We start from the raw sequence: 24,631 nt of genomic DNA, 5'->3' as shown, positions 1-24,631 counted from the left end.
TGCCCAATAGATGGCTTGAAGAGTTTAAATAGGTGCTACCTAATTATTGAACACAATATGTGTGTATTGTCGTATTATATTTTTAGTATATAGGTATTTTGTTCAATTGACTATTTTGAGTTTTGTAATCTTTTAATTATTCTATTGAAATGTAATAATAATATTGTAATAGAATTGATTAAATTTACTATTATAACGAGCAAAGGTAACGAAGTATATTATTATCTGCAGGTTTATGCTGTAAGATTTTTTGACAACAATATGCAAACGAACAGAAATAAAAAAAAAAACAAAAAATGTGTTCGTGTAACCTTTACGCGCGATTGAAGAAATACTTTATTTATTTATTGATGAAAGAGTAAAATGTTCCTGGGAATCCGCCATTTCTTTTAATATTTACTATTTCATTTTATATTGTATTTAAAATTCATTAATATCACATTTACATTTTATAAATATTTTCATTTGTTAAATAGAATAATTGACAGTGGAAAATTAAAGGATAGATCAGCACATGTCAATATAACATTGTCACTGAATATTTTAGAGAGTGGCAATCGTCAAAAAATTTATTAATTACAAAAATAATAAATTAACAAGTATATTTAGAGATTTTCATAAAACTTTGTAATTTATATATTTTTTTTTAAACTGTTGACTGGAAATATATATTTATTTTTAAATAGCGGAATTTTTAAATAAGCGTTACTTCCGTCAGACAAAAAAATCTGAGTTACTCCCTAGTAGTCTAAAGAAGTTTTACTTCAAAAATCTTAAATGTATTTTTATAGAATTAAATTAAATATCGTTACATAAAACGCTTGCTCATTTAATATTGCTATGAAATAGTTTTTATTTAAAAACGAAATGATCCTCACAATCAATTTTTGCAGTTGTTTCGTCTTGCTAAGGTCAAGCATTTTTTTCTTATGTTGTGAAACATAATAAATATTTACAAACTAAAGTTTAAAACTTAGCTTATACAACTAAATACAAGATAACCATTAGAGGCACAATCCTGCAAATGATCCAATCCCTCCCGCGTTAAGTTGACATAAAAGACTTGACGAAATTTACAGCATAACCCTGTTGGTTGTAATTTCGATCACTCATCAATCACCGACAATTGAAACGAGAATGAGAATCATGAATTTATGAAAGTATGAAGAAAGTTTCTTGCGATCCGAACAAAAAAAGAAAGTACTCAAAATAATTACAATTTAGATTTTGGAATTGGACTTCTGCTAATGGGTACATACGACTAGAGTCTAGACGAGACGAGACTTCAAAGAACACAAAACAACTTTAGTAAGTATATTTTAAAACACTTGCAACAACTTGTTTATTGTTCTTTGAAGTTTTTGTTTTGATAATATTGTTTATTTTGTAACCGTTTTCAGATTTTAACATTCTTAGTCATTATGCCGTGCATTGTGCTATTTCGGGTTTAATTTTTCGATTACAAGTTTTATTATTAGTTATACTTTATTATTGCTCTCTTCTCGGTTTGACGATTTTATTAATAAAATAGCCTTGTCTGAACTTTTAATTGTATATTTTTCAGATGACAGGAATGTCACCACAAGTAATATTACTTTTCAGTGGTAAGAGAAAATGTGGCAAAGATTTTTTGACCAATCGCTTAAAAGAAAAGTGAGTCCATCACCTCAGTTGTTTAACACACAGTTTTTTTTATTAGATTTATATTGTGTATTTTAAAGGGTAGTAAGTAACAAAGAAGTGGCACAAAAACCTTACAATTACATGAAGATCACTCACATATTATTTGTTAGTGATCTTCATGCTTTAGGTCACGGATAAAATTGCAACTTTTATCAACTTCTTTTATAATTTGATGCATCAGTTTCATATTTACTAATAGAATAATTTAAATTAATTTAATAATAAAATAATTTAAATTAGATTAATTTTTTGAATAGGACTATTGAAGAATTTATCCTTTTCTTGCAAACCTTTTAAAAAAAAACTAGGCTTACAATATTTAAAAGTTAACAATAATTGATGCTTACGTTATTGTGTTATAGATTTGGTGAAACATGTGAAATAATAAGAATATCTGAGCCAATCAAGAGTCACTGGGCCAAAGAGAATAATCTAAACCTGAATGAGTTGCTGAGTGACGGTGAATACAAAGAGTTCTACAGATTAGCTATGATCAAATGGAGTGATGAGATGAGGGAAAAGGATTATGGTTGCTTTTGTAGAACTGCTTGTGGAAATGGTAAACATGACTAAAATAGATATTTTAAATAGCCATTGCCTTGTTGAATCAGTGATTTTTATTTTATTATTTTGTATTCATTGATGAACCAAGAAGTTTGGCTACCTGATGGTAAATGGAAAACCGCCACCTATAAACAAGGCAACACATCACAGGTTATTCAAGCAATGTCCATATTAAATTTAGATTTAAAAAAGGAAAAAAGTCAACAAAGAAAAATGAAAGCCATCCGCTAGGGCGGTTAATTATTACTATAAATATCTTTAAATAATCAACATTTACTGATGCATTTAATTTCTTTAATAGTTATATTAATTACAGCACTAGTCAAACCAATATGGATAGTCAGTGACATACGACGCACAACAGACATCCAGTGGTTCAAGGAAACTTATGGAGAACTTGTAAAGACTATAAGATTAACAGCTGATGAGGACACTCGGATAGAAAGAGGCTTTCAGTTTAAGTGTGGTGTAGATGATGTTGCCTCTGAGTGTGGCTTAGATAATTATAACGAATGGAATCTTGTTATAAATAATGGGAAGGGAAAGCAATCGTTAGAGGAACAATTGAGTAGAATTGCAGAGTTAATACCTGTTTTATGATTTTTGTTCTTCCATATTAGAAGAACAATGGTGACTTAGAGTTTTATTTATCAAATAGATAACTTGACTATTTAATTAGTTTTGTGTGTGGTGACAGATTTAGTAAATTAGGATTGCAATATATTTATTTCGTGGAGCTTCACCCCTTTTGTTGCATGAATTTTTTACAGGTTTCAACAGTCAAAATTGATTTACTTGCTCTGTTTACAAATACTTCAAAAGTAGTTGCTTAAATCCATACTATCATTGTAAATGTGTTTTTTTTGTTTTTCACTTATGTTTGGTTCAAGCAGTGAACCAATCTTGATGTAATTTCGCACTGCGATAAATTACATGCCAGAGACTGGCAAGGGATATTTGTTTAAGGAAATTAAAAAAAATAGGTTTTTACTATCCTATCCTATCCTTTACCTATAAATGTGCGTTTTTTTACAAATTTTAGCATTGAGATAACTTGAACTGGAGAGAAAAACAGATGATACTTTTATTCTGGATAAAACGTTTGGTTCCTGTGAGATTAAAAAACAACAAATGATGGAGTCACCTGCATCAGGTGCATTAGTCTTTTATAATTTTAAATTTCACAGTTTAAGATCTATTTTACAATCCAAACCTGTGTTTACCTTTTAATTTAGAAAATACACTGGATAGGTTTGTAATAGGGGTTTATGTAGGGTTTTGCATGTAAGCGATATTAATGTGAATGCCACCAATGTTACATGGGTTTGTGGTTGAAATGGTGAAACAACCTTTTTAAGAGCTACATAGATGATTATTTATTGTATATTTTCGTTGAAGGGCAGTATTAAATGTATATTTTGTATTTTATTTAATATACCAATTACCATGAGTTATTATAGTCTATAATTTATATCAACACCTTATTTTTGCAGACTTTCTAATTTTGAGGAATGTTCTCTATTGGTATGTATTTTTTATGTTTGTTAGCTCGGAACCCTAGTCATTTATAAACCGATTTGAAATTTATTTTAGTGTATATTTTCCATGTGGTCCCATTCTCATCAGGTCAAGATCTGTTGAAGGGATCCTAGAGAAATTGTTGGAACTCTTTAAATATATAACTCTTTATATAAATACACCTATAGCAACTTGAGTAGTATTTCAAGTAAATTGAGCATTTCCTATCGAAAATCACCATTTTATCAAGTGAAACTGATAATGAAGATTGAAGACGATGGATGGCCACCGGAACTACATGATAATAAGTATTACACTGGTTGCGCTTCGATTATGGTATATAGTAGGTAAGCAATTTATGATCGACACAATAAAAGAGCTGATGGTGAAGTGGCGGGAGAACTCTTCAAGCATTAACGCCCGGACCTCTCGAAAAGCAATATTTTGTAGAAGGTGATGAGCAGTTGACAACTGAGATATGAAACAAACCTACCAACTGCTAATCATGAAAAATTTTTCTTTAACAAAAAAGCATATCATCATAATTTTTTGTGACAGAAATCACACACAGCACGTATGTGATCAGTTAAAATTATGGCAGTGGTTTACTCAAAAACTATTAGCGTTTCGGTTTCACTGATAAGTCTCAGATACATTAAATAATGTTCCTCTAACAAGCCTGTGGAGAATTTTTACACGTTGTTTAGTAGCAAGGAAAGTACCGGTATTTTCTACATTGCATTTGGCACCGATTTAAAAATGTTGAAAAAAATATTTTTTTCTTGCTTCATAGTTCTACCACAAAATCGGTTCTTTCTTGCCAATTTTTTTTATTAAGATTTGCGTAGTGAAACTCCTACTAATATTATAAATACGAGTGTCTGTTTCTTAGTTTGTTACCTATGCTCAGATCAATCGATGCAATCTTGATGACCTTTGGCACACAGCGATAGTTCGTATTCTGGACACGGACATAGGATACTTTTTATCCCGGCAAAACAAACTGAAACCGTTTTGGTGAAACAAGATAGTTAAGTGTTGTTCTCTATGGAAATATCCCACAGTAAACCAATGATCCGCCACAACAACCGCGATAACGCCATGTCGAACAAAAAAACCTGCAATCCTGCAACCTGCTATATCCTGCATTCAAGGAGTACCTTGTGTTTTGACACCAGGTGGCAGGGACCGAAATGCAGGCACTGTCACGATGACGTTACAATAAAAATAATGGCTTGTGGTTGGGTTAAAAAAATACCTTTTCGGCGTAGCGCCATCTGTTGACAATTGTTGTAAGTTTCATTTAGGAAGACTGAAATTAAGTCAGGAATTAACTTTTACATGAAATACACGCATTTTTGTCTTATTAAAATTTAATAGGCCGAAGTACTAAGTGCCTCATATTATAAAGTAATTTTAATAATAATTAACCATTGCCCGTGTTTTGTGCACAGCGACATCTGTCGATACCTGCTAAATCTTGAATGGCATTATATTTCACTTCCTACAGCTCCTGCTGAGTAAATAGTTTTCCAGGCACCAGTGGCGACTAAGAAGACGACAACGCATTTAACATGCTGACTGAGTAATCGTCCGGACTAAACAGCATTCCTGGATTGAAATAAGAACACTGATGGCTAGAGCTGCATTAAATACCTACCTAGACGCACTTTATTATGCTATTAATAATAGAAAATTATGATACCAGTGTGCTCTGCTCTGATAGGTCGAGCCGTATAATGAATGTTTCGTATACATGTTTAAAGCCAGTGCTTAAAGCTAATTCAACGATATAAAATTAAATAAATAGGAAAGGACTGAAACTAACGAAATTAGGTACTTATGAATGAATTAATGTTTGACACTTTTTTTTTGTAAACAACTACAAAAGATGTAAATACAAAAACAATAAAAGAAGGTAAAATCTGGCGGATTTATCGATACATAGCGATGTCTTTCAGGCCAAGTAATATGAAAGTACCAGTAAAATTTAAAAAAAAACGTTATGAACGTACCAATAGGTATTGCAAACTGTAAAATGAACAAACACCAGAAACTCTAATTTCCCTGAGGTAGATGGTTTTATTCCTAGAGAATAAGCTCCAATCTATAAAAATTAACCTATGTTTAGTGATTATTACAAACTGAATACTAACAATGTGCTTAGAAATTACCGTTCTGATTAAAGTAACTATATAGCGTTAGATATTCCTTAAGGATAGGTAGGTACTGCTTATCAAAGGTTTTCTTCTTTTCTTGCACGTAAGCTCATCATTGCATACCATCAAGTGTGATTGCAATTTGCATCCAAGCGGTAGTCATTAAAAGAAAAAAACTCTTCGCTACGCTTTGGGTAGCCTCGGAACGGTATAATAGGCTATCGGCCTAGTGGGTAAGGCTTCAGCTTTCCTTTCGGGAGGCCCAAGTTTGATCTATCTTTTTTAAATCATGCAGATTTACTCACGATGTTTTCCTTACCGTTGAAGCAAGTGATATTTAAATAGCTTAAAACACACATAACAGAAAAGTTGGAGGTGCGCGCAGGGATTCGAACTCGGCCCCTCTAGGGTGAAGTCGAAGTCCTACCCACGGGGCTATCATCACTTCTATTAGTACTACAATTAATATTGGCATACCCTCAGCACGGCTCGCATAGGCAGGAAACAATTATATCCCCGGGGAAATGATATAAATTTATTTTCGCCCACAGCTTTATCAACTCTCAAAGCACTGACGCACAAGTGGAAATAATATATGTGCATTAATAAACGGGGGTAAACTTCTCCTATTCCATGTTCCAGTGATTTAGCAGGTGGTCACTTTAATTATATCCCTTGTCAGAGGATATAATCGGTGGATATAATTTTTATCTCCCGCCCGTGCTAGCCATGCTAGCATTGTTAGACGCCCGGGGAACCCGTTGTATACTTCCTGGTCGAAAGTTCCTTGCCCTGAGAGTTTTTTCTGTAATGTTCTCAAGGGCGTGTGAAGTTAATAATCCGCACTTGATCAACGTGGTGGGGTTCTCATTCTGAGAGGAGACCATACCCTACAGAGGGCCGCTAATAGGTTATTGAAGAGAAGAGAAGAAGAGTTGGAGCCTATATTTTTTGAACGCGCTTTAATTACGAGATTTCAACTTTCAACCGGGGCACAGTTAGCTTCAAGTGAGCTTGTTTTATAATTCTATACAATTAACACCATTATTTCTCAAATGTTACTTCTCTGAATACATACTTGGCTATATATAAGACGGCTTAACAGAGTATAACACAGAACGCTCAATAAAGCAAAAGGCTTAAGACAAGAAGCCATTTTTAATAGTTTTATGTTTAACACGCTTATGTAAAGGTGTAAATGTGCATCTTAGCCAGGAAAGGCATTTATTTATTTATTTGTTGCCTGCATGCGTATTAACTAATAATAAGAACGCGTTTAAGGTTTTTATCGGATATCGTTTGTTTAGTGGAGTCTGGTGATTACCACCCTACCGACAAAGACTTGCAGCTAAAAGATTTAGCGTTCCGATACTATACCACGCAGGAGCCGATTGGGGTATGGATTTTAATGTATACTGCCACACCCCTAACAGGTAAGGCCGTATACCATATTAAAATACACCATTACTTGCCACCAAGTGAAAGATCAGTCAAGGGAAAGTGGGGTAGTAAACATTTCAGAAATATTTTCAATGTAAAGAAATTACAGTATATATAATCACCATAATCGTAACTTATCGGTAGTTACACTAGATTTTGCTTATTACTATACGATAAGTGACCAATAGAAATAGCATAAAAAATCTACGCGCTACGTGGTAGCATTTTAAAAAGTCGCCTTTTGTACCTTTAAAAAATATTTATGTTAAAACGGTTGCATTGCTCTCTTTACTATCCCTAAATTATATCATAAAGCTGTATAGTTTGTTTATAAGTAATAATAACATTGAAAAATCGTTTCACTTATTAACTTACACGTATATGCTTTATTATATAGGAAGGTTGTAGATTATGTAGCAGTACACGCTGGGTCCGGAAGTTTACGAGGGTGAAACCGCAGCACACAGCTAGTACACATACATATAAAACAATAAATTAGACTTTATTTCATTTTATAATTCATTAAGTATTATTTTATTTAAGTTATCCTGCTTATGTATTAGCATTTAGTTATTCTTATGTATGTTTTTAATTATGCACCGCTAGCAGTGTTCTCCTGGTGTTTTCCTCGTGTTTTGCTAATTCTAAGTTTGCCTGGCAGGGATCACAACTGAAGTACATATTATATTTTCCTTTCATTTGCTCTCTTTGTTATCTAATTTTTTTAATGCCCTAATTTGGTGGTAGTTTTCAAATAACGAGTAGGTAGAAATGAAAAAGACTCACTTATAGTTATTCGCAACACCGCCCCACTCCGCATTTTTATTTATCTCATTCAATCAACCTACAATACCTAAGAGGTGAATTGCTACGACGCAGGAATCTGGGGCTGAGATCATGAGTAACTTGAACGAATGTTCAATATCTTTTACTAAATAACTCTTTTTCAAATAATAGAGACAGAGTTAATGTTCTTCATAACAATATCTCAATCATTAAATGGATCAAACTTTTTGTCACATTACGTGGTTTTTTTCGTATGGAAAAAACTATCAAAATAATAAGATTTATTAAAAACGGCTGTCCTTTGATTTAAGTACATTTGACTGTAGCTTTTATGACAAATCATAAATACATTTTATTTGAACAAAGGTCATCTTAAGGTTAAGACAAGACATCGAGGTAGACCTTGATTTCCATAAAGGTTTTTTGTAATAAAAGATTCTGCGGTGAACAGTAACCTTCGTTCTAGACTTTTAATATGGGTTAAGATAAAATTGAACCTTCAGCGGCGGCCGTGTCAAGAAATACTTACAGAAGCCATTATGGATCCTGTAACTTATCCTAAAATATTATTTCTCGTAATAATGATTTATAAAGATTAGTGTTTATTTCTTGTCTAAAGGAAAGTCTACACTACTGGCTGTTGTCCGTGTTCTTCGTCAACGTTTACTAAGGGTTTTTGAAAATCCCGTGGAACTCGTTTGTTTCCCTGGGTAAAAGTAGCCTATGCTATTCTTTGTCCTTTCAACTAACTCTATGCTAAAAATCAAGTTGATGGTTGGCTTAATTAGAGCGTACAGTAAAGACTACGAAACACAACAAAAACAACACAATTTCGCATTTATTAAAACTTTGGATGTCATATTTACAACAACTATAATATTTCGTTGAATTAAAAAATTATATCTTCAAAGTTTCCAAAGCGTAGGTACTTATTGGTAAACTCAGCTGGTTAAATCATCAAGCTGCAATTTATTTATTTCTATACATTTTATAAATTCTTAGTGAAAATGGGTTGACCTAGTTGCGAAAGCAAGGTATCTATTATTTAGTTACAATAAATAGGTATTATAATAGCATCGTAACGTGTAGCATTGGTAGAAACCCACATCTACAGTGGAAGACTGCACAAAACAGAAAACTGGAAACCCGAAATCAGGATTCATTAAATGTTGAGGCAAAATTAGCTTTATTAATAGTAAGTATAAATATTTTTACTAGCTAGTAAAAATAACATCTGCGCTGGACATTCAGCCTTCGTTTTTAGAGTAATGTCAATTGGTCGGCATGGTATGCGAGGTCGACGCGGCGTTGCGGAGTGGCCGGGGCAGGCGCCACCGGGCGGGGCGACATGCATCTACCAACTTTATTGTCTAAAACTACCGCTTTTGCGGATAGAAGGGGACAGGTATAGAGAGTAGTTCGTTGAGCGTTGTTCGCTGAAACGGAGTTTGGTGACGATAGGTTTACACAACGACATGTGTCAGGCAAAATTATATTGACATTAACCTCCTCAAATAATTTATCAAGCTGTCATTGTTTAATATCTATTTTAGATGTTATCAAGGTGAAAAGTTGAAGTGAAGAAGTCGTTTTCGAAACTTAACACAGTTCCTTGACGTATGTATGGCTTTTCTATGTAAACAAGTGTTTATAAGTGGGTTACACAGTTCATGTGCTAGTGTCTGTTGTTACAGGAGGTTTACACAGAGTATCTGGGGATATCGTAGCGCAAACGTCAAAGTGAGCGATAACGGCTCGCGATACGGACTCCAGTTCGCAGAAGCGCTAAGCGAGGTCGGCCACCTGCACGTCCTCGTATCGTGTCTAGGGGTATCGATGCGGTTGCGCGCGCAAGCTCCCGCGCCCCTCGCGTTCGATTTTCCGTCCGGGCGACGGTGGCGGCGCGTTGCATAACTGTGCGGCGGCACTCCGCGCGCGATTCCGCCCCGAGCGCCCGCGAGCGCGACACTCGCGCACAAACGCGCTACGTCGCGCCCTTTACGTAACGCGCGACCATCGCGCTTTCTCGCGACTCACCGACACCCTGAAAAAAGGTTTGGAGTGTTACACGTTAATTGTGCTTCGTTTTGGCTTTGGCTTCTGGCTTTATCGGAGGAGACGGAGCGGCGGGCCGGCGGTGGGCCGGTAGGTGTCGCAGTGCGCGTTCTTTGTCCGGGCGCGTGGTGACGGTGGCGGTGGCGGTGGTGGCATGGTGAATAATTGAGGCGGAGGCTGTCGGCCGCAGCGTATCGACCACGCTCGCGTGCCTGGCGCTATTACCCGCCACAAGGACGCCGCGCTGGCTGCGGTAGCGCCGCGTAGCTGCCGCTGTCGCCACCGTCCCACCCGTCCACTGAGCACCTAGGGTTACCCACTGGCTTTCTTTTCTGACTTAGATCAACCAAAAGTCTTTACTTTCTGAGAAAAAATGCTGGCACCCTTAAAGTCATCGCAATAGAGCTTAATGCAAGAGTGAATGGAAAGCTCTTATCAGTATGTCGTTTGGCACAGCTACCACTGCTGCGACACCTGATTCGCGAATGTTCTAAGATAATTCTTACTGTGCCTGTAAACATGGCTACTGTCAGTCATCTGGTAACCCTATGCGCCTTTTGAAGTTTTGACTCTTTAATATTGTTTATCTTATTTATTACTTTTATTTATCAAATACTTAAAGTTCTTAATTTATAAGAGTATCTACATAAGAAAATAAATTATAACACATCTCACCTTTTTTTGTACGTGACAGGTGTATCATCAACTCTTTATGTTGGATATGAATATTTAATGAAGTATTGCACGTTAAGAAGGCATACTACAACTTACTCTAAAAACGAAGATGACATATTTTACTGCTGTTACGTAAACCTAGATATAATAACTTATCAATTGTTTATTATATAACCAGACCTGGCAGACGACTTAAATTTACTATGAAGTCAAATTGTCTAAGATTTATGTCAGAGAATTACTAAACGTAAAAAAACTATACAACAAAAATTAGTAGCTGTCGTAGCGCCATCGTAGCAGCTGCTACGCAGTATGCTTGTACTCTTCTAAACGAATGTCAAGATGTACCTTCGTACTGCAACTTAAAACGTCAATTTTGAAAGTTGTTGTGGGAAGAGGTGTCGTTATGTTATTTATGTCATAAAGAGTTAAGGGCACTGAAATTCAAAATCGTCATTCTTTGCCTCAGTCTAATAATATCCCACTTCTGGGCACAGACCTCTTGTTTCATAGTAATGCATAAACTTACTACGCTGCTTCAATGCAGGTTGGCGGGCTTTAACAATTATAATCGCATGGGACAAAACCGGACCAACTGCAAAGCGTACTCTCCGAGGAATAGCAGTGGGCCACAATAATTATCTGCGGATGGTACTAAAAAATACTTTCAGCTCGTCCGTGAATTGAACCCAGGACTTCGTAGAGCATACTCCAGCATATGCGAGCCTCCAGATAACCTTGGCAGTTCGAATTAAACTCCTATTAATTATAAACTAAAGTTTTTAATAGCCATAAAATTCTGCAAAAGCATTAAAATATTTTCTATTATATATATTTTGACTTAGTATTGTATGTAATGTTTGATATTCTTAGAATTTTCATTCAGTCATTATAGCGTTTTGCGATAAAAACCCTTTCTATTGGTTTATCGTTCATCCCTTTATGGAAAGTTTACGATATAATAAAACAAAATTCAAAAAAACTTTCGTTAAAATAAAAAAGAATCACATAACTTGTTATGTACTGGATCATGTTAGTTATTCGTTTATTTTCCCAAAGAGTTATCCAGGAGGTAGTCGATCGCGCTCTAGCCACTGCATCCATCCTAAATAGTTCAATCCTTCCGCAGGATGATTACGTATCTCACGACAGGCTTGCGACAGGAGTAAATCTTGCAATCTTTGCTGTCAAGTGTCACTTTTGTAATTTTTTTCTTTATGCAAACGTGACATTTGACAGCAAAGATAACAAGATTTACGCGAGTTTTTATTAAGATATTACCACAGTTGAATTTGGTTCGGGCTAGCGATGAAACGTTAGCAGCGTTCCATTTCAGTACACGGCACGACCCGAAAGGCCTGCGCTGCTGCGGAATCTGATCACAGTACCCACTAGATAATTTGTAAAAACTACGTATTTCTGCCCCCTAGCTTTAAAGTCTTGAAGAGCATATATCTAGTCATTAGACACTATGTATTTTTTTCTATATCTTTCTAGCGAAACATACAGTAATTTTAAACTTACGTTTTTATGTGTTAAAAAACTGATTCAAGATTGGACGATTATTTTTAGCCTTAAGAATCAACGAACGACAACGCAATCCAAACGAAATAAAAAGTTTGAAAATGTATTTTTATTTGGATATTTTATATTTTTTGTTGTCGATATAATATTATTAATGTAGAGTAATCCAAATAAAGTATTATAATCAGGAACAATTCCGTTCGCTGATTATAATACTGTATTTGGACATAAAGAAATAAACATTACACGAATGAACTCTTAACTGTGAAATTAACGTGATTTTGTGACATTCTGTTATTGAAATCTATCGAAACTCCTGACATTCTGTTATTGAAATCTATCGATAGGTTATCTAAAGATAAAAAAATCGAACATAAGTAAATATAAGTTATTGTATACTATAAGTATCATACTCATAAATAAAATAATACTCATAATAAATAAATGACCTCTAAAATGTACATGACACATCAAAATATAATTAGTGATCATAAAATCACAGTTTTTGTTTTAAACTTACTAAAGTACACTGTACAAAGAGCAGCAAATAGATTAAGCTTATCCAATTTCCTTGAAACGAAACATTAATACTACTCGAATTTGCTTCGTATGTGGTAAATTATAGCTTTGGAATAATTTCAAAAAATCGGTTAATTTTGCGATCGGATTTTTTGTCTTTATTGTCAAAAATGCTAAAATATAAAACAAGTACAGTTCAGTAAAAGCCTCGTTGAACTAGTAGGTACTTAGTTTATTGTGTGCATTACGCGTCCTGAGGTACGGGATTTAATAGGTAATTAACTTTTGTTTAATAAATTCAGCGTGTTGAATGACTATTCAGGATGATGAAATAGTGTCACCATTCACCACTCAGTGGTGATAGAGATAGATCTATGAACACAGTACATACAGATCCAAGCACATACAAAGTAGGACATAGATCAGTTACGAAGCTGTATTAGTAATTCTTGGGTAGTATGCTCAGAGTATCAGAGGGAACCAAAATACATTGCGATCGCAAGTTGCTGGAATGGCGTATCACTGGCTTATAAGACCTAGTACAAGTGAGTCGCTGGGGAGCAGAGACTAACTGTGAAATAAACTTGATCTATCGATTGAGATGAACTAGACTTCTTACTCTATAATAGTCTAACTCTGTCGTACATGATCTAATAATTCTCAAGCGATGCCACTCGACATGAAGTTCACGCCTCCCTGCGTATCGTGTTACGTCGCCTCAACCCTCAAGGCTATATATTTTCAAACACCAAGTGTTGTTTTATATTTTTCATAATATGACTCTCAAGACAAAATACTTAACCAAAGAGCATTAAAACCACTCAACTATTAAAACAGGATCATTACGTAACTATAAATGATTTTGCCCTGACTAACTGACAGAAATCTAGCCCAAACTGCTGAACGACGAAATTTGAATATTTTTAAATATTTGGTAGAAGCAGGCGTTACTTTACGGAATTCCATGATATATAATGAAAATAAAGCTAACTTGCTATACTCCGCAAAAAGCAGGAGAATCTGTATGGTGTAATTTATAATTTCTTCAATCTATACTCCACACCAAACAGATCTTCGGCAATGTACCTTCTGCGCACGTTTCGTGTCGAAACCGGAGCATCCTCAGGATATGTTGAATTTACAATGAATTATTTGTTAAGTACTTAACCATTATTCATTTTAAAGCCGCACGCACGTTTCGCTCCGAAACCGGAGCATCCTCAGGAGATGTCGAAATATTAAATATTACCTTATTAGTGGTCCCCCTGGCCATTACTAGGATAAGGTAAGGATGAATGAATGAATTGATTAATATCATTATTGTCCTTGAAAATGTGACATTTAATTTTAAGGGTGGCTTTCATAACATTATCATAATAGTGTGTTTTTGTGCGCCTCGAAGTGATCCTTAAATACAAGTTTTCATAAACTAAGAGTGCTTATATAATAAGAATAATAAATTTATTTGATTTTTTGTAATATTCAAAAGGCTTAGTTTTTTAAAAATTGAAAGAGAATTGATTCCCATAATTCATTGCAGCAGTTATACCCTAGTGGGAAGAGCTTCGTCTTCACTTTACGGGTGCCGAGTTCTAATCCCAACACGCAATTCTAAATTAACTAAGTTATAAGCATTTTAAGTAATTCTGATATTTCAAGTCCAAAAATGTTTAAATCTCTCGAATATTAAATTCAAAAAAATCATAATTCATTTTGTTCATAAACGTTTACTCTATAAGCACTTAAATGCATTATAAACCAATGGTCAATTAATTTCAGCGAACCAAAAGTTACATGCAAAAGTTACGTTGTATTTAGCCTACTTATTTTCAGATCAATACTTTAACAATATGCATTGAAACAATGAGGTTGCCTGAAAGAGCTTTTCCTTTGTTTTTCATGACTCAATTATCGCTACCAACGCTAAAAAGCCTACTCTTAAATTTCAAGTATAAATATTTTTTAAATCAAAGTTGTAATTTAGACGTGATTTTATTTATTAAACAAAAGGTATTTATTTACTGCAATACGGATCACCGTTCGTTTTTGCTTTTATTTTAAATAGCTAATTAAATTTTTTCATGTACGTATTGCGGCAAACCTAGCCTTGTAGCAGTTATAAAAAATTTAACATTTAACTTTCGCATGGTCCTTAAGTAATAGTTATGTATATTACATTATCGCCTTAAGTGGTAGCTTAAATGCATTTAATAGTACCTATTTACTAATGACGATGATTTAATTAAATCGTAACGTTGTTTCCGCCCACTACTTCACTCTGGAATTGGTTGTAGAATTTATTGGTAGTGAAATTTATAATCTTCCGCGGTATACCAAATCCTTAAAACAAATGGTTCTTAATATTTTATTCGCTTTCATAAATTCTAATTCAATTTAACTACTTTATATGCTATTGGAAACTTAAAGCCGGTCGACAAGGTTCCGAGAGTACTCTACAGATTTTAACCATTTCTTCACCAAAAGAAAGCTAAACTATGACGAAGTTACAAAGCAATATTTTGCCTATAGAATTCATTACTTGGCGTGCGTTGAGAAAACTATTGGTGACACATAAAAATGATGTACTACATGGTTAAAGTACTCATTATTAACGTAGTTACGTAGCAATAGCAGCTTTTGTGTTAAAAAAAAATACAAGATCGCTGGTAGAACCAAAAGTGGGTTACATAAATATTGCAGTATTAATGTTTTATATAAATAAATAGTTTTATCAGCAAGTTCTTTTTAGAGACACAATTAATTGTACACATTGTATACACCCGGTTTTGTTTAATAGAGTACACCTAAACCGAATGAAAAAAATAAACGCGGACGTAATCAGGGTTTAACACCTAGTCTTCTTTTATTCATAGGCATAATGTTCTAACCAAGTTAATAAATAAATGAATAAATATACTACAACAATAGTGTAATGGATGCTAAGATATCTGACGAATATTATTATAAATATATTATACATTAATATTTATAATATACAGATAAACACCCAGACACTGGAAAATATTAATGTTCATCACACAAACATTTTCCATTTGTGGGAATCGAACTCACAGCCTTGGACTCAAAAAGAAGGGTCGCTGCCTACTGCGCAAATCGGCCGTCACGTTACAAAGTGATTTTTTAATTATTTCTCACGCTGTTTTGTTTAGTTATTTTGTAAACCTAATTGTAACAATAAATAAATATGAAATAACAATAACATGGTAATCCAGCGTATCACATCATTTCGCGCTTAATTTGTTGAGCCGTTAAATAAATAAACGCCCAATTTCAGTATTTAATAAATACATATTTATTAGACTGATTCATATTGATATATACTCGTATTTTTCATTTAATTAAAAAAAAATCTTTTAGAAAAACGCTTTTATATATTTTTTGTTTTAGTTATAGTATAAAAAAAATAACTCATATTTAAAAATAATTAAATTTACTATGAATATACTCAGTTCATGCTACGCTTTGTAACACCAACACACTCAACTTAAAATATATGTAAAAAACATACCAACTACAATCTACATACTTTATGGTTGTACGATCGTTGTTTAATGAAATTTCTCTGACGCTATTCTGCATAGATTTTCCGTGTGGGCGTGAATAGGAATAGTTTCCATTGAGTTACGGTGATTCTCATCTGAACCATTTTGGAAAGACCAACATACTAGCAGTAGGTACTAACGCTTTATATAAGCTGCAATAACATATTTTAATATTTGGTTTATCCTACACACTATTATTTTACTAGTACTTCTCACTCTAGTAGAGGTCAGGGATATCTCATAGATATTGTCTTCAATCCCATAATTAAATATATCTCTTTTTTACGTTCTTTAACACCTGGTTGTGCAGATCTACACCGAAATTCAGACTTAATCATGATCGAGGACATGGGCACCCTTTACTGCCTCCCCTGAAAATCTCTCAGAAAATGTATGGCGGCCAAGATAAAAACAGACAGACAGACAGTTTTGGTTCCAGGATCGATTGTAGAAGGCCATCTAAAAAAATTTTCACAAAACAGCCATTGAAGCAGGTCATTAAAAAAAATTAATTTATAATATTTTCATCTATGAAGTGTCAGTTTACGAGTTTCCTAAACATTACGCACCGTTGAATCGGTGTCGCAAGTTTAGATGCCACCTAACGTCTTTAGTCATTATCTAAGAGTTGGTTGTTTTTTAGTTACGCATCACCCAAATTTAGTGAAAACGGATTATTCCTATCTGTCCCCCTAAGAAAATAGCGAGGGTACAGACCAGAAAAATTAGCCTCGTCGGGAGCCGGGGTACAGACCGCACTTTTTATTCCTATTGAAATAGGCAACAAGAATTACTTAATAATCCGTGAAAAGCTGGCTGCATTAGACGCTGTTATGTCAACGTCCTGATATGGTTATGTCCACTCATCATTGTTAAGGCTAATCATGTGTAATTTAGTTCAATGTCCCATTAATTCCTGCTAAGTACGGCTCTAATCAAGTCCTAAGAGAGAGAAATACAGATACACCATGTTGTTAAAATGTATGACCGTGGTATGATCTCACACTCGTAGGTAAGTAGGTGAGAGTTAGCGATAATGCCGTCAAATATGCCGTAATAAGTAGTAACAGTGTTTCTTGGGAGACGGTTCTCAGGAAGTATCTACTCGATCTTTTTCCCTGTACACCGTTTTCTCAACTTTCCATCTTTTGGTATCGGGCCGATTTTTAACCATATGACGTCAATATTCCAAAAACTCGCATCAGGTTATGTGCGTTATCTTCTCATACGAATTGGGAAGCTCTACCGCAGTCTGTGTTTAATGATTCTTTCCACCTGCGTTTCTTTAAAACAATTGTGTAACCATTTAGCTGAGCATGCCTTATTTTAGTAAGTACCGCATAAATCCGTTTTTTAAAGTAGGATATGAGTTATTTAGTATATGCTCATTTTATAACTGTCTGTTTTTTTTCGCCGTGTGAATACAATTTCTTACATGTTCATAGTAGACTTGTCAGCACTCTAAACGCAAAAATTTTCTTGCATATGACTGAGTACTTAAAAGCGTTAAAAAGTATTCTGCAGCGGCGCCAGATCTTTGAGTCATGCCTGATAAGTATGGCACTTACAAGGTCTCGTATATAATGGAAAGGAAAATGGTTGCATATTTCAAACGCACACTATCTACCGCATCTGAGTACCGCGATTTCGATTCGAAAAAATATTAATTTCAAAGTATTCTCAAGTTTGCCTTATGTGCTAATTTCCACGCTACGGGCAAAGACGTTACTACGTTATAATTACCGCCAAGCTATCTAGCGTTCTAGTGCGATGTCTCGTATATTTAGATACCGATTTAGGAGTATAGGTTTAATAAGAAATTCCATAATATTAACAGGTTAGCCTGTACCATTATAGACTGCCACCATGTCAAGGGCTAACTTGGAAGCAAATAAAAAATATTTACAATAGAAAATTCAAATAAAATTTACAAGGAATAGTCGAACATTTTCATATTTGTTAATCGATTTATTCTTTTTGAAGTAAAACTTCTTTAGGCGCGACTAGGAAGTAACTCAGATTTTTTTCTGACGGAAGTAACGCATACGTCAGCGGTCTACGATATGTCATATACGCTTCTTGACTTATACGTCAGCTAGTGGCAAATATAATAAATAATTAGGATTATTTATTTCCAATATTTTCAAACGGATCAATTGTGAATAACAAAGTGAATAAAAATTCAACAGGTTAAAAAAAAAAATTTAAAATTGCAAAGTTTTTTGAAAATCTCTAAATATACTTGTTTATTACATTTGTAATAAAGAAATTATTAATAGATTTTCTGGCGATTGCGACATTCTATTTCATGAAGTATTCATTCAATGACAAGGTTATATTGAGATGTTCGGATCTAACCTTCAATGTTCTACTCAAAATTATTCTATTTAAGAAATGAAAATTTGTATAAAATGTTAAAGTGATATTAGTCAATTTTAAATACAATATTAAATGAAATAGTGAATATTAAATGAAATGGCGGAGTCCCAGGAACATTATACTCTTATATCAATAAATAATAATAAAAGTTTTACTTCAATCGCGCGTAAAGGTTACACGCACACACTTTTTTTTTATAAACTAGTAAATATTACTGACATTATTCAAAGTAAAATCTTTGAGGTAAATCCGCTTTTCACTTAGACTCCGGGACAGTATCCCTCTTCAAACAGCTACTTGATAGCCCTCCAAATCGTCAAATGAAGTTGAGTGAAAAAAAAAATCTTTTGTGCTTTGTTTAAAAAGTGTTTTTCAACAATTCCCCAAAAGCCTATGTCAGGTATAAAAAATAGGTCTATTTGCTTGTATGAGAGTATTTTTTTATGTAATATTTATAGACTTATTTTTGGCTTTTGGTCACAGATTTATATTATTTTTGAAAATAAGAAGCATTCATGTCTTTTAATTATGAATTTATTAGCTGTTCCCCACGATTTTAAGTAAAGCTTAAACTAAAAACTGTTATTGTGTAAAATATGTTATATATAACTGTTAACATTTAAATAGCTATTAATATTATAGTCTCGTAGATTAGCGCATTAAAACAAAAAAAAAACATAGTCGTTATACTAAGGTATAATGACTATGTTTTTTTTTTGTTTTAATGTAGGCCTAGTTTATAAGCACTTTTAAAACTTGGACCTTTTTTTGCCAACAAGGTTAAGTCACCTAAAAGAAACCTGAAGGTCACTAAGCAAGACCAGATAAAGTGTAGGCATTATTACTTTATATTTATTGCACTACAACTAAACTAATCACTGTACAAGTAATGCCCGCGTGGAATGGTGCATTTCCGCGTCGAACAGCCAGACTGATCCTTTGGTATAAAAATGGGCTAGCCCTTCTGTCACTAGATGAGGCAATCGACTGCGGTGTAATGTTTTACAAGAATAACTTAATATAATTACAATTATTATATTTAATAGTCGACTGACTCTGACCAGTATAATATATTTCAGAAAGGTTACTGATATTTTCGAACGTTGTAATATAATTTATTTTACGTCATGGGCATTTGCTAGTAAAACTAATAAAAGAACGAGGAACCTTGCATACATTTACATGTTATTCGCTTTTGCGGTCGCCTCTCAGTGAAATTGGTTCGGTTCTGCGTAAAACTGAAGTTTTTATAACGAAAGTTTTTTGGATCTATTGGAGAAGATAACATCAAGAATATGATCCAAAAATAGAAAGTGTGTATGTGTGGAATACTTAAGACTATTTAAAAACTAAGTAGTTGCTAATAACTTTTATAATAGAGACAAAAAACAAAAAAATTGTAGGAAAAAAGCCCTACTTTGTTATAGAACTAAAAAGCTAGAAATAAATATTATGAACAATATTGTTATGTAGTTATACTCGTTAGTTGCCAAGTCAAATATAAAAATTACTATGTATAAATATACATTGTATACGGTTAATTATATCACGAACATTATATATATAACATGAATATAAATAAACAACTACTTGAATGTAAGGTATCTAAGTTAAACAGATCATGTAGATTAATTCTACAGCTGAATCTTGAATAAAGATTAATCTATTATCGAAACACTACTATAAAATTGTAATATCGCCAAAATGTCCTCTCGTCTTTTCCATCAATGTGTTTGTGCAATCATTTTTGGACGAATCACAAGAAATAAATTGCAGTTTTACGATTAAAAAAAATTCTAATCTATTTTTGTCCAGAGAATGATTGCGATTCTCCACATAAAGAGCGCACACAACGGACAAAAGGCTAATCATTATTAATAAAAGAACTAAGAAGGTCTCGGAGCTATAATATTAATATTAATTTGAGGTACCTATCGTAATAGCCCTTCTGTCATTTGTCAAGGCGGGAAGAATAGCTACGTGTCTCTGTAGCTGTAGCTACTAGCTGTAGGGCGGGAGGTGACAAGACAGGAAAGAAACGTGCTTATCTAAATGTATTTGTAGATATTTATAAAACGTAACATCTGTCTTTTTTTCTCTCCTTAGCTTAACCATAAAATTAACATTTTTGTCGCAAGTTTTTCAGAATCGAAATTTTGTGAACACGTATTTTCAAGTGGCCTCTACTATTTAAGCACCTTACTTGAATAGGGGGAATTGAATTTTGAAAGACTGTATAAGAGTCGCATTTTTGAAAACTAGGAATTGAGTATTTTTTAAATTAGGTTCTTTTTAGAATGTTGTTATTCGCTTAGAAGTTCTCTAAAATCTACTAAAGGGCTGAAACAGGGTTGAAAGATTGTATAAAAAGCTTATGTTTTGAAGTCTCTAACTTCAAAAACATAAGCCCTTTATACAATCTTATACCAAATAACACTTACCTCACATCACCTACACATCTTACCGATTATAATATTACTACTGATACTTCGTTCGCGTGGATTAACGTTTTTTATTCCTGCGCGAAGTCTCTCATTTACCGGGATAAAAAGAAGCCTACGTGCTATTCAAGACTACAATCTATCTCTGAAACAAATTTTAGCCAAATCAGTTCAATCGATGCGCCGTGATTAAGTAACAAACATGCAAACATCCAAACATTAACACTTTCACTTTTTGTTTATAATATAAGTAGGATAAGGGGTCTAAATAATGAGTACGCGTCTGCCCGCAACTTCGTCTTCGTGTGCTTTAGGGTCCAAAAGAAATGAAAAATGTTAAAGTAATAAAAATTCCGGAAAAACATCTTTTCCAACGGGAAAACACGTTTTGATAACCGAATTACATGCGGAAGACGTCGCGGGCGGAAAGCTAGATTGTTATAAAAGAATAATTACATTATTTACAAATTATTGGTGTGCAGAAATTATTTACGCTTTTCAATTATTATTTTTGCAATTTGATGTAGCATCTGCCTGCGACTTTGTCTTCTTAGAATTCAGAATTGGGTCTATAGCTTCGCTCTTTCACAACTTTTTAACTTACCATTGGAACGAATTGAGAGAACGGTATAGAAAGTACATTTCCTTTTCCTTTCCTTGGAGCTAAGTAGGTACATACCAAGTTTCAATGCTGTCTGCCCGGGGCTTAGCTCGTAAACCATTTTTAAATTTCTCTCGGAGACTATTTAAGGAATCGGGATAAAAGGTAGCCTATGTTTTTTTTTAATGTCAAAGGCTACATGCATGCCATAATTTATCCAAATCCGTTCAGCCGTTTTTGCGTGATTGCTTAACAAACATCCAAACATCCAAATATCCAAACATCACATTTATAATATTATTAGGATTAGGAATCCAAATAATGAGACCATGCACAGTTTTATTTAATATAGATTGAAGTAATAATACAGTCGTAAAGCGTACTTCTCTGAAAGGCTTCTTTTCACTCTCGGTTTCAAGGTGACCCATATAAGGCATCCCTGTCAGGGAAAACGGATGCCGGAAGAAGATTGCGCGACTTAGTAGTACATATTGCAAACAAGGCATTGTAGCGCATTGTTAGAAGTTATTCGTTGAATGGCAATTACGAATGTCAGCATGCCTTGCCGGTATTTCGTGGTTCAATATAAAAATTAATTACCGCTCTCTTGGAGCGTTTGGTTCTGCCAGAGGTTGCCAGTAAGAGGTTGAGAGATGCAGCAATAATTGGCATGCCTACAATTCTTGTTCTTTTGTTTATTCTTTTTTTTTGTATATTTTGATGTTTGAGTGCAATAGAGTATTTCTTCTTCTTCTTCTTAATTATAAGGTTGTGTTTGTTAGTATTAATTTAGTGTGCTTAATGATACTCTTATAATATAGTATTGATTTAATATCTTAATATCTGAAATAAGGCCACAGTAGCTTTAGGGAGCGGACGAGAGTCGTTAATGTTGTATGTTACACTAAAACCTTCGAGTACTTTACAAAGTAAAAGTACTTTATTTACTTGCACAAGCATTATTATTGCTTGGAGAGAAATATTAGTCATAATTAACATAGCAAGGGGCCGACATTGACCAAAAGCAGAAGCTAGGTGGGTGGAGATCCGATTTGTGCTGATCCTTAATCCCTAAGTCCGCTTACTTGCATTGAAGAAGCTAGGCGAACCTAAGCTTTATACTCGTATATCGATACAGCTGGGTATACCAATATGTCTGATTATAAAATACCATTAATGGATGTAGGTCAGTGAAAGAAATGCCTATGATATTTCTATCATTCGTTATTCGTAGGTAGCTTTTATGTAATTATATAAATTAATGAGTATGAAACACAATGCAAGCATTTTCATCATTTGCGTGTTTTAAAAAATAAGCTCCACATTAATAACCACGTATAACAAAAAAGAAATGTGACGAAAAATGCTACAGCGAAACCCTCAACAATTTACTGTCACGCTATGAGGTTAACATAAAGACTCGTTCATACTGAAAAAAATTAAAAATAATGGCTTTGTATTAATTTACTTGATAATTACTATGCAAGTTGTCCTTTGAAACATGATGCTCGCCGGAATTATTGTCTTTGACGACGTTCGACGTGACCTATTCGTACAAAGGTCATATTGGTCACGAAACTCGATTACCTTAGTACTTATTTGAGTTTGACTTGGTATCTAGTGAATTCTTTTATTTTTAATAATTCATAATAAGTTTTATAAATATACAACGTGTTTATCTTCAATAAGGTTGTCATAAGTAAACACTAAGAATGTTTTTATTTGGTTGGTTTGTATGAAAAAAGAAATAACCTTCTTTTGATTTAATATTTCTACAGGTTGATTACTTTTAAAATCATTTTAAATAATACAATATAATATCCAACTACAATTTCGAAATAAATGGGTGGGTCCTATCCATTCACTGACTCCAGATAACAAACTATCTCTATACTAATCTCTCAAATAAACTGTTTAAAAGCGATGCTAACAAAAACAAAGGCGGACGAAGTCGCGGGCATCAGCTAGAATATTTATATGAAACATGCCATTTCATAAATGTTGTCTCCCAAAAATGTAACCAACGTCTTGTGACCACAGAGTTAGGGCTTACGGCTGAATGAAGCAATTCAACGAGATAGTAGCGTTTTGTGTTTTTTTGTATATATTTTATTTATAGCATTAGATGATTTTTATAGTAATCTCTTGATAAACTTCATTAATGTGTGTTGTGTTGTGTTGTGTTGTGTAATGTTTCCCCTCATAGGACAGAGCAGGGAGACAGATAGAAATAATTCCATTTTTCAATCCTTTTTTAAATTCATATGGTCCCATTATTTTATAAAAAGTTTGGGAAAATAGGGGAAGACTAGTGTGTAATCGGGGTCTATATTCACTACTTAAGCAGGTATAGATCGATAGGTCAATAGATCCCAGCAGATCCAGCAGTGTGCTCCCAATTTCCTTGGCCGAGCATTGGTCCTCCGAGCTACGTTCCGTGCCTTGTAACGCCATTTCAGCTTCGCAAGCCGTTGAACTATGGCGGCACCTCTGTAGGCCCTTATTACTAATTTGATCACGTAGACTCTCCGCCATTTAACGCGCTCCATAAATAAAGATACAATTGTCTTGTTCTGGTATTGCCATGAGTTATTGTATATTACTTTAAACCGCAATAAAAGACGGAAGTCCTTAATTTGACACGTGTTTCAGCATAAATATAGATATTTTGGGCATAATGATGCGTTACCAAGTATACGAAGCGGTAAAACGTTGATTCACCCT

At 34.0% G+C, this 24,631-nt stretch overlaps 2 protein-coding genes across 4 annotated transcripts in view; both read left to right on the top strand.

Moving 5' to 3' along the window:
- The first annotated feature begins 1,061 nt into the window (after positions 1–1,061).
- LOC120632783 (phosphomevalonate kinase) lies at positions 1,062–3,100 on the top strand. Of its 3 annotated transcripts, none has more exons than XM_039902790.1 (4): positions 1,062–1,251; positions 1,565–1,653; positions 2,046–2,242; positions 2,549–3,100. In XM_039902790.1, the coding sequence occupies exons 2-4, from the start codon at positions 1,565–1,567 to the stop codon at positions 2,845–2,847; spliced, it is 585 nt and encodes a 194-aa protein (XP_039758724.1). In that variant the 5' UTR covers positions 1,062–1,251; the 3' UTR covers positions 2,848–3,100. The 3 variants fall into 3 exon arrangements, with proteins under 3 accessions (XP_039758724.1, XP_039758723.1, XP_039758725.1); XM_039902789.1 differs by having other exon boundaries at positions 1,066–1,308; XM_039902791.1 differs by having other exon boundaries at positions 1,081–1,308; positions 2,564–3,100.
- Positions 3,101–10,095: 6,995 nt separating this feature from the next.
- Positions 10,096–24,631, top strand: part of LOC120632543 (sodium channel protein para-like) — a 101,845-nt gene continuing 87,309 nt past the window's right edge. Inside the window, 1 exon segment of the mRNA XM_039902376.1 lies at positions 10,096–10,204. The gene's annotated coding sequence lies outside the window, so the exon portion shown is untranslated.

Source organism: Pararge aegeria, chromosome 20 (genome assembly GCF_905163445.1).
Source record: "Pararge aegeria chromosome 20, ilParAegt1.1, whole genome shotgun sequence".
NCBI lineage: Eukaryota > Metazoa > Arthropoda > Insecta > Lepidoptera > Nymphalidae > Pararge > Pararge aegeria.
The sequence above is the reverse complement of the archived record's forward strand: the minus strand, read 5'-3'. Positions and strand labels throughout refer to the sequence as shown.